The sequence below is a fragment of the Pyrus communis genome, chromosome 3 (assembly GCF_963583255.1).
Source record: "Pyrus communis chromosome 3, drPyrComm1.1, whole genome shotgun sequence".
Lineage (NCBI taxonomy): Eukaryota > Viridiplantae > Streptophyta > Magnoliopsida > Rosales > Rosaceae > Pyrus > Pyrus communis.
In genome coordinates, this window is record NC_084805.1 from 19,015,402 (window position 1) to 19,024,606 (window position 9,205).

The 9,205-nt window shown below is 36.0% G+C and overlaps 1 protein-coding gene and 1 long non-coding RNA gene across 3 annotated transcripts; both read right to left on the bottom strand.

The window, feature by feature from the left end:
- Positions 1-421: 421 nt before the first annotated feature.
- On the bottom strand, positions 422-2,953 carry LOC137727908 (3-ketoacyl CoA thiolase 1, peroxisomal-like). Its single transcript, XM_068466775.1, has 10 exons — positions 2,816-2,953; positions 2,471-2,698; positions 2,320-2,387; positions 2,128-2,230; positions 1,961-2,024; positions 1,493-1,880; positions 1,157-1,280; positions 954-1,062; positions 711-794; positions 422-603 (listed from the first exon to the last, which is right to left on the bottom strand). Exons 6-10 carry the CDS (start codon positions 1,657-1,659, stop codon positions 527-529), a joined length of 561 nt encoding a protein of 186 aa, XP_068322876.1. The 5' UTR covers positions 1,660-1,880; positions 1,961-2,024; positions 2,128-2,230; positions 2,320-2,387; positions 2,471-2,698; positions 2,816-2,953; the 3' UTR covers positions 422-526.
- Positions 2,954-3,753: 800 nt separating this feature from the next.
- Positions 3,754-7,091, bottom strand: LOC137727909 (uncharacterized). 2 transcript variants are annotated; one of them, XR_011067879.1, is made up of 6 exons: positions 6,654-7,091; positions 5,287-5,439; positions 4,752-4,985; positions 4,268-4,390; positions 4,064-4,151; positions 3,754-4,003 (listed from the first exon to the last, which is right to left on the bottom strand). It is a non-coding gene; the product is annotated as an uncharacterized lncRNA (long non-coding RNA). The 2 variants fall into 2 exon arrangements; XR_011067878.1 differs by lacking the exon at positions 6,654-7,091 and adding an exon at positions 6,275-6,592.
- Positions 7,092-9,205: the final 2,114 nt, after the last annotated feature.

The following is a 9,205-nucleotide window of genomic DNA, read 5'->3' on the forward strand; positions in this document are numbered from 1 at the left end:
CAAGATGAACGAACCAGACCTAGCTGGATCAAAATAATAAAAAGAGAGAGAGAAAAAAAAAAAACTCAGGATTCTAGTTTGGAAGGTGAAGCATGTATATTCTAGTTCGTTTTAAGTCCAGACTGCAAATATCTTGTTGGAAGGCTCCATTAGTGCTGCAGTACTAGGCCGCAACATCCCAGCCGTCTGCAAAAGGATAAAGCACCAACACAGATGGAAGCAAGGCAATGTCGCTCGTACACTGAGATTGTATTGTGTTTGCTCTCTGCACCGATCCATTGGCATTCAATTAGTCAAAAGAAGCATTCATTGTGCTAACTTCCAGCACAATGAATGCTTGAACGACGTTTTGTTTTGGAAAATTATCGGACAAGAAGTCCTTCAAAATCAAAGTAATTATAAAACGTGTGGCAAGGACAACTAACGGACAAAGTCCATAATATAAAAAGCATAACAGGAAGAAACCTGCAAGATTGTTGCTTTAAACAAGTGTTTATTTAGCATCGTTTGACACAAGATTGTTGCCTTATACAGTTCTAGCGTTGCATAGCTCATCAACTGAATCCCCTCTTTCAAAAACTGCAGAAGCCCCCATACCTGAGCCTGCAACAAGGACACATGCTTAGTTGAGTTTCATATTCTCATATCAAGCTCTCAATATTCTGCCTTCCTTCATAAACAAATCAAGTTGAAGGGGTGCAAAACCATACCTATGCACATGGAGATAACACCAAAGCGGTGATCCCTGCCACGACGCTTCATTTCATTTAGGAGAGTTGCTACGCAACAAGCACCTAACACAAGAACAGATACAGTATTCACGTTAAATCACACAGACCCCCACTTCCTCGTTGTTCAGTAAGACCAGGAAATAAACCAAATAATAGCACATTAGACACACGTGCACGCATGTTTATGTCATCACACATCAGCTTCAGCTTCACTTCATATACCTGTAGCGCCTAAAGGATGGCCTAGAGCAATAGCGCTTCCATTAGCATTGACTTTTTCAGGATCAAGCTCCAATTTCTTGCAACAATAAACATATTGAGATGCAAATGCCTACAGAAAACCAATTAAACTGCTCAGCCGAACAGTCTTCCAAACTAAACTACGTTTATCGTGAATGTTACAGTTTTCATTAGCAATGGACTACCTCAATTATCTCAAACAGATCAATATCATAAAGCTCAAGACCAGCAGATTTCACTGCTACTGGAATTACAGAAGCTGGACCTACTCCCATGACAGCGGGATCCACACCACTGGCGGCAAAACTCCTGCACAGAGATCATAAAGTTGTATCGAAAGTACAAAGCAAACTGTAGTTAGTTCTTGAACATATCCATCTCATGGAAATTAACAACAATTAGCAATGAAAAGAATTATTAAGAATTAATATAACATAGCAGCATTACAGAGTCAACTCGAAAGCCCTCATAATTTTTCTACTTGAAGCAATTAGATTGAACAGGGTTAATCAACATCATACCTGAAAACATCAAGAACAGGAAGTCCCTTCTGCATAGCTAAACTTCTTTTCATCAGAAGTACTGCTCCAGCACCATCACTCACCTGGCTAGCATTTCCTGAAAGACAAAAGTAATGAACTGATTCACAATGATTCAAACAAGTTATACAAAAAAAAAAACCCTTCATACGTGAAGAAAGAGTTGTATAAAATTAAATGAAGAAACTGTCATGTGTAGCAGGCAGAATGCTTTATAAAAATCGAGTGATAAAAGATCTGCAGTTGTAGATCCATCTCGTTTAAATGCAGGCTTTAGTTTTGCCAAATCGTTCATGTTTGTATTTGGTCGGATACCATCATCCACAGAAATTGTAACAGGCCTCTCCTCTCCGGTTTTTGGGTCCACAATCTGATGATACAAACAACCAATTACAAGAAAATAAAATATAATTGTACTTATGCTAAGGCATTTTGCGAACTGAAATTTACCTTAGTTGATACAGGGACAATTTTATCTTTGAATTTACCAGATGCTGGGGCTACAGCAGCATGCCTATGTGATTCAACCCATTTACATAAATTCATTAAATTACAGCTTCAGCATTACCAGTTTATCTAACGGTTAATAGATGTTATAACAGATTAAAAAAACTCACAGCAGTCTTGCTCCTCCCGAGTCACACCATAACGTTGTGCAACATTTTCAGAAGTAATACCCATAGGAAGAAGGCAGTCGCGGGCTTGTGCAAAGATATCCACCTATTGACAACATATATCAGTTCGAAAAAAACATTCCTTTTCTTTATGTTAAACAATATATCTAGTAAACAAAGAGAGTTGGAATATACTTTAGGGTTAATTTTACGGGATCTGCCAAGTTTATCAACTGTCAATGACTCCAGTCCAGCAGCAATGCCTGTATTCAAAACAAGGATCATCAGGTAGAAAACACATTCATTCCTCCGGAATTGAGTTGGGAATTCAGGAATTGTATCAAACCTTTAAAACAGGTGCCAGTAAATCATCAGGTAGAGTGTCCTTAAAACCGCCTCGCTTTGCCTTGCAAATAAAGTTACAAACTTTGCTATAAATTTTATACGAAGACACAAAAATTAAGTAGCTTTATCAGTCAGTTTAAATCACTCAGGCCACAATCACTACATCGTCTCCAAAAGCAGCTGTTCTATGGTAGGCAGCAGCACTATCTCCAGCTGCACATATTGAAGCCTAACAAAACAATTCAGAAGAAAATAAATTAAAATCTAAAAAAAACAAAATAATATAAAACAAAAATATTTACAAAAATGAAGAAGTCAACCGAAAAGAAAGTGGATATAGACTTACAGAAAGAGGAGCAGATTCATAATTGGAAGAAGAAACAGAAGAATTGGGTCTCAAATGCTGCAGCAGAACCCTCTGTCTGTTCATTGCTACATCCATCTCTCTCTCTAGAAAATGGAATTTGCAGAAAGCTCTTTGATCAATTAAAATTTTTGGAGCAGCAAAAAACATATGCAATGGTTTGTGGGAACAGTTGATGTTATCCACACTCAGCTGTCCCTCAACAACTATTTTTTGTTTTTTGTTTTTTTTTGTTTTTTTTGTTTTTTTTGTTTTTTTTTTTAATAAAATGATGTTATTTACACTAAGGGGGAGAGTGTGGATTTAGTCTTACAATTAGCTATCAATAATATAGTTCAAATTCGCCTTTGGCAAGAATCGAACTAAAAACCTTTCACTTACCAGTAAAAAAAAATATCACCAAACCGTAATACGGCTACTTTTTTTTGTGTTTTACCAAAACTAAATTTGGAAACCAATATGAATTCCCACTTGAGGCCAATTTTAAAAAGCATTTGGTAGTTGTGAATCATTTTACCAGGGGCTTGAAGGAGACCAAAATCATTGATTGATGGCTGCGGTGCAATTTCGTTTTCGATACTTTTTTACTTACAAAAAATATAAATGTACGTAAAAAAATGCTAAGGAGATTCGACTTTAATATTATAAAATATTATACTAAAACATAAGATGACATAATTCATAGAGAATTCGACTTATGAGAAAATCTCCTTAGCATTTGTCACATATGTATAACTGATTACACACTTTTAATCAAAAATCAAAACTAGGGCACAATAAATAGACAAGGAGTCATATAGAGCACGGTTAAGTACTCATCTATCGTCTATTCAGTGTTGGTTTTATTTCTACGAAGAGCCATCATCATCAAAGGCTGGTGAATGCACATTTTACAGATCAAGAAAAGAAAAGGGGCAAGGTAAACCAAACAAAGCTCTATGATTTCTGTGTTTATATACATATGGAGAATCGTTTCTTCCGCAAAAATACATGGACACCAAACTTAGCAGAAAAACTGTAGATCGTCTCCTGCTCGCAACCTCTTAGTTGTCTCGGAGAATGATGGACGGATGTCAGGATCAGGTGACCAGCACTGCTCCATCAGGTTCTTCCACCCGGAATCACACCGTTCAGGAATAGGAGGTCAAAGAATGTTCTTCACAATCCCACCTTCGTTCACAAGTTTCCAAATCAGTACTGATGATAACTAGGTCCATGACATAAACTTACCAATGATGGCACCGCAATGCATATTGGCGTATGGTTCCTCCCCGGTCAAGATCTCCCATAGTGAAATTCCAAATGAGAAAACATCAACCTGTCAAAGTTAATTCAATAACGTTAATTACTAAACAAACAATTCTAATTCAATAACGTTAATTACTAAACAAACAATTCCTTACATTGCTCACATATATATAAAGTCATACTTACCTTCTCGGAAACCCGGCTGCTGCTACCATTTAACAGTTCTGGTGCCATCCAAGGAAGAGTTCCTCGCACACCACAAGATACCAAAGTATTGCGTTTGATTCTCGATAAACCAAAATCTCCAACCTAAAAGATCAATCCCCAATCACCAGTATTTATTAAAAAAAAAAAAAAAAAAAAAAGAATCTTTCATCCAAGTCCCCATGGAAAAAAAATCAAATAAAGAAACATTTTGATATGGGGCTAAAATTTCACATAAAAGGTTCCTTTACAAACATCACATTCTGACTTCTACCCTCCATATAAGAGAAAATTCCCATTGGATCTACCCAATTCGATCAGCCAGGAAACTTTTGGCACAGTAATAGTGTACCTAGTTTTAACAGATTTTCCAATTCTACATTAAAGACAACAAAGGAAAATGCTTTCTAATAATGTGCTTTTACGTCGATCACTGAACATGTAACTTGGTTCCAGACTAACTTACCTTGCATATAGTTCGTTGAGGATCCCTCTAGTTCACTAGCAGATTGTCACACTTCAAATCAAAATGATCAATATTCTTTGAATGCGAGTATTCCATGCCAAAAGCAGCATCCATGTACTCATTTAGAGTTGCCAACGTTCCTCCACCTCCATCAGGTACTACCCCATATAATGCAACCACTTTTGGATGATGGAGGGCTGAAAGGATTCGAGCCTCTCTCCAGAAGTCTTTTGTCTGATACAGCCAAATGAACAATCAACTTCACATGCATGTCAAATAAAAATTACAAATTTTTGCAAGAAATTTAAGGATTGTCCATAAGGTACCAAGATATTCCAGATAAAAATGACACCTTTGTTTTAAGGCAGATGGTGTATGTCATGATAGGTGCCAGAAGCCAAAGAAAATCATATTACTCTAACATTTAATGTCACGGATTATTGTCATAAAACAACTAAAGATGTTAACTTTCCTCAACACCAACTGTGCAGGTGATGGGAAAAAATGACAAAACAAATTTGTTCAGGAAACCCACCAGTCGGTCTTGCTCTGATGATCTTCCTGCAAAACAGCTGTTTTTTATTCGCTTTATAGCAACATCTGTTCCCCGCCATTTTCCGTGATAAACAGTTCCATATGTACCAGATCCTAATTCCCGTAATTCTTCAAGATCAGCATTTTTTATAATCTGGACCACATTTAGAAGATTCAGTTGCATGAACAAAATTAAACTTTTATAAATACCCACAAAGGAAAAATGCTGCAAAAATGATCTATTCACAAATCAGAGAGCATTTCAGTCATACTATTATTATCTCAAGGAGCAACATAATTACCACCTAAAGCAATCAAAGACAATATGAGAAGTTTACACAAGAATGAGTGATTGTTGTCTCATACGTTCCTACACATCCATTTGTTATCAGTGAATATAGCTCTCTCTATAGGCTACATATCTACGCACATATATCAAGTCAGAATCTTGACAAAAACTTTTATCATTCGAAAGTATTGAGCTTGGTATCCCTATTCCCTAATGAAAATATAATAGGAGTCAAAACTGCATACTCCAAATTAAGTGTTTAGAGGCAAGAGGAGTATGAACCTTCTCTTCTCATCAGGCAAAAATACAATCTTAGGGATTTAGGAGACATGAGAAATTAAAACGGGAATCGTTGCATTTACCAAGAGACAATCCCATCATATGTGATCATCAGATGCTATACTTTTTTAAGATGGAAGATAGACCAGAGTCAAACAGGAAAGGGATAGCAGGCACGGTGAGCTTTGTCTCAGTTTGAAAAGAAAAAAGAAAAGAAGATTGGGTAGTTTCAGGAGCAAAATAGTTCATTTGTGTAGAAACTATAACAGCATCTGAGAGCTAGGAAGTTATCACCCAATAAATTTTGTTATACCAAAGATTCAGAAAATGGGATTAGGTATGGTGGTACCCTTTCTCTTCACATTCATAATATACGGAACTAATTAACCATGTTGAGTACAGTGAAGGGGGAAAGCCATACCTTCCTATGAATGAATTTAAAAGAGGGGATTTTCCTGCATTTTTAGGATCAAAAACGAAGCAGCTAACATTTCTTTCCCTTTTTTGTCTTTTACGATCTACTGATCTTCTTCTAGTAACATGGATGGCTGAAGCAGGACTGCCATTGTATCCAACATATATCAAACTCTCCAAACTTTGGTTTGGATTTAACAGTGTCATGAGGGCCCAATGGAATCACAAAAAAACAAAGATACAGTTACAATTTACAATTGGCTTAAGGAGATTCTTTAAACAAAGGAAAAAGGGAAACATGTATGTCATCCAAAATAAATGGAAAAAAAAATTCACAAAGAGCATATGTAAGCTAATTTAAACAGGGTAGCAATGAACGAAGATACCTCAGACAAAAATGCATTAAGAGGTAAATTCCCTGATGCCGTTCTCTCTGCAGCATCCTTATAAGGAGCTTCACTCCAAGGACTGAAATTTCAGTAAACTGCATATTAAAAATCTATTTTTGGAGAATAAAAAGAAACCATGATAGGAACCTACATTATTTTATCCACAAATAACAAAAGGGTAAGGGGAACATACATTATTTTACCCACAACAATCATTTCCAAGTCAATCCATACCAGTGCCATTTTGTACTCTTCCGGAGGTATCTCCGTAATTTGCTTATTCTGCTTCTCATTTACCAGCTACGACTCATTTCCACATAAAGATACAAAATCTGGATAACAGCAACTAAAGCCAAACCATCCAACTGTCCCTTTACAAACAGAACTGTTTACAATAAGCATATATAACATGATTTGATCTGCAGTGCTTTCACGAATAGTTATAAAAACAAAGATTCTAAAGATATGCATGCAATAGAATGATTATTACCTCCAAGTAAGCAGTTGCACGGTTGCAATCATAAGTTGCAGACATCATGTTCAATCCGATAGCTTCAGTATAGCATTTGACAACATTATTTCAGGCTTTTCCTTAAATGCAGTATTTCCCTGGGAAAAGATGAGTAAACATAGAAATTGAAACAATACTCATTAGTACATTGGTATCACAGTTCTTTTGCTGATAGGAAATGAAATTAAACAGATATAAGCATAATATTTGGCAAACAAAGCAAGGGGAAAGTAATTTTCTGATATTTCATTTAATTAAGGGGATGGAGAAATCTAATTTCAATTTTGAAGAAGAACACCATGTACTTCATTCATATCAAAGAATAGCACGATTCTAATTTCAATTTTGAACATAATAAAATATATGGCATTCATATATTACTTAAACTTCTTTCAAATTTACTTTTGTATTTAAAGATCGTATATTTTAATGAGTTTAAATTGACTTTATATATAAATTATACCTTTTTACATTTAAATAATAATGTACATTGTATAATTACAGTTATAGTCCATGAATACAATTAGAGGCCTTTGAATTTCTTTGCAAGAGAAGCTTTACCGGGAGAGGTATGGGGAGCGGAGAGAAAGGAAGAGCAACAACCACCCTCTCCCACATCGAAATGACAATGGATGCAATCGGAGATTCGGGTTTGAGGAAGCAAATTATATTATATTATATATACTAAAAGAGAAAATTGCTTAAAACACTGTTAATTCTAGAAAACCATTAACCAGAGTTTTGACAACAAAACTTGAACATTCACAAAAAGGAACTGAAAAATACAAGTTAAAATTCAACAAGTATCTAAACTATATACCATTTCAGAATAACTTAAATTATAGACATCCTCATCATGTGTCCAGTCTTCCATGTTCAATTCCGGAAACGAACGGCATCCATTAGAATAAAGTCATTGACCTTTCTCGATTTTCCGACAATTAGGGCATTGCATTGCCCCTTTTATATTGAAGGCTGAACCAATGCAATCTGAAAGAATGAAAACAAAAAAATAAAGGAACATGAAAGCCCGGTATCATCTCTAGTGAAAAGGCATAACTAAACTTATGTCCTTATAAGAACTATATAACTACGCCTCAGTAAACATGCAACGCCATTTACTGATATGAGATGATTTAAAAATCAAATAATACTATATTCGAAAAAATATACCGACGACAAATTTTATCAAAGTAATCTGAAGAATGATCTATTGAATCAAAACAACAACAACAAAGCGTAGTGTAGAAATACAACTACATGAAAGATCTAATCATCATATCTTGCATAACCAACAGATTATGAAAGAACCATATATGTATATATATGTATATGTAAGTCTAGAACAATGACAGCCCAACAAAACCAAAGCTTTAATTCAATGAAGCATAATTCAGTTTAAATTTCGTAATTTATATTTCTTCAATTTCTTATCTTTCTTACAATTGTCTCGACCAATCAAACAACCCATCACCGGAAAATCAAAATCCAACAGAATTGCGAAATCAGAAACCAAATTTGAACCCGTACCTTTGAAATTGCAGTCGGGAAAAATTGAAACTTCACAAACCCAAATTAGATTCAATTTTGACTCACCTAGATGAAATTCATGGCCGCATTGCAGCTTGGCCCAAGATCTATCCCCATTATCGGCCACGACTTCAAGGCAAATCGAGCAGGAAACAGAACCTCCGTACGATTTGCCTCCGCAACCACCGCCACCGCCAACACCATCGCTTTCTTCAACCACAACCTCTTCATCGCTGCCGAGCCCCATAGAAACCCCCAAATCCCGATAAGCCGGCGTTTAGACTTTCAATTCCCCTCTCTCTTTCTCTCTGTTTTTTTTCTCACATATAAAGACCGAGGCGAAGTAAATCCGGCAGAACACAGCGTTTTGGCTTGGCGAATCACGACGAGACCAAGACAACGTCGTTAGGATCGAAGCAGAGACGGAGGAAGACGGTCAGTCGTCATTGTACCACATTTTCATACGCATACGTGGACAACATATCATTTGAATTAGTCAGATTTTTAA

Excerpts from the sequence above, each read along its gene's own strand:
- LOC137727908 (XM_068466775.1), bottom strand. The coding sequence starts at position 1,659 with ATGAAGGGTTTTTTTTTTTGTATAACTTGTTTGAATCATTGTGAATCA. Across the intron at positions 1,281-1,492 it reads CCTGTTCTTGATGTTTTCAG|GAGTTTTGCCGCCAGTGGTG; the intron begins GTATGATGTTGA and ends ATCTCTGTGCAG. Across the intron at positions 1,063-1,156 it reads ATCTGTTTGAGATAATTGAG|GCATTTGCATCTCAATATGT; the intron begins GTAGTCCATTGC and ends GGTTTTCTGTAG.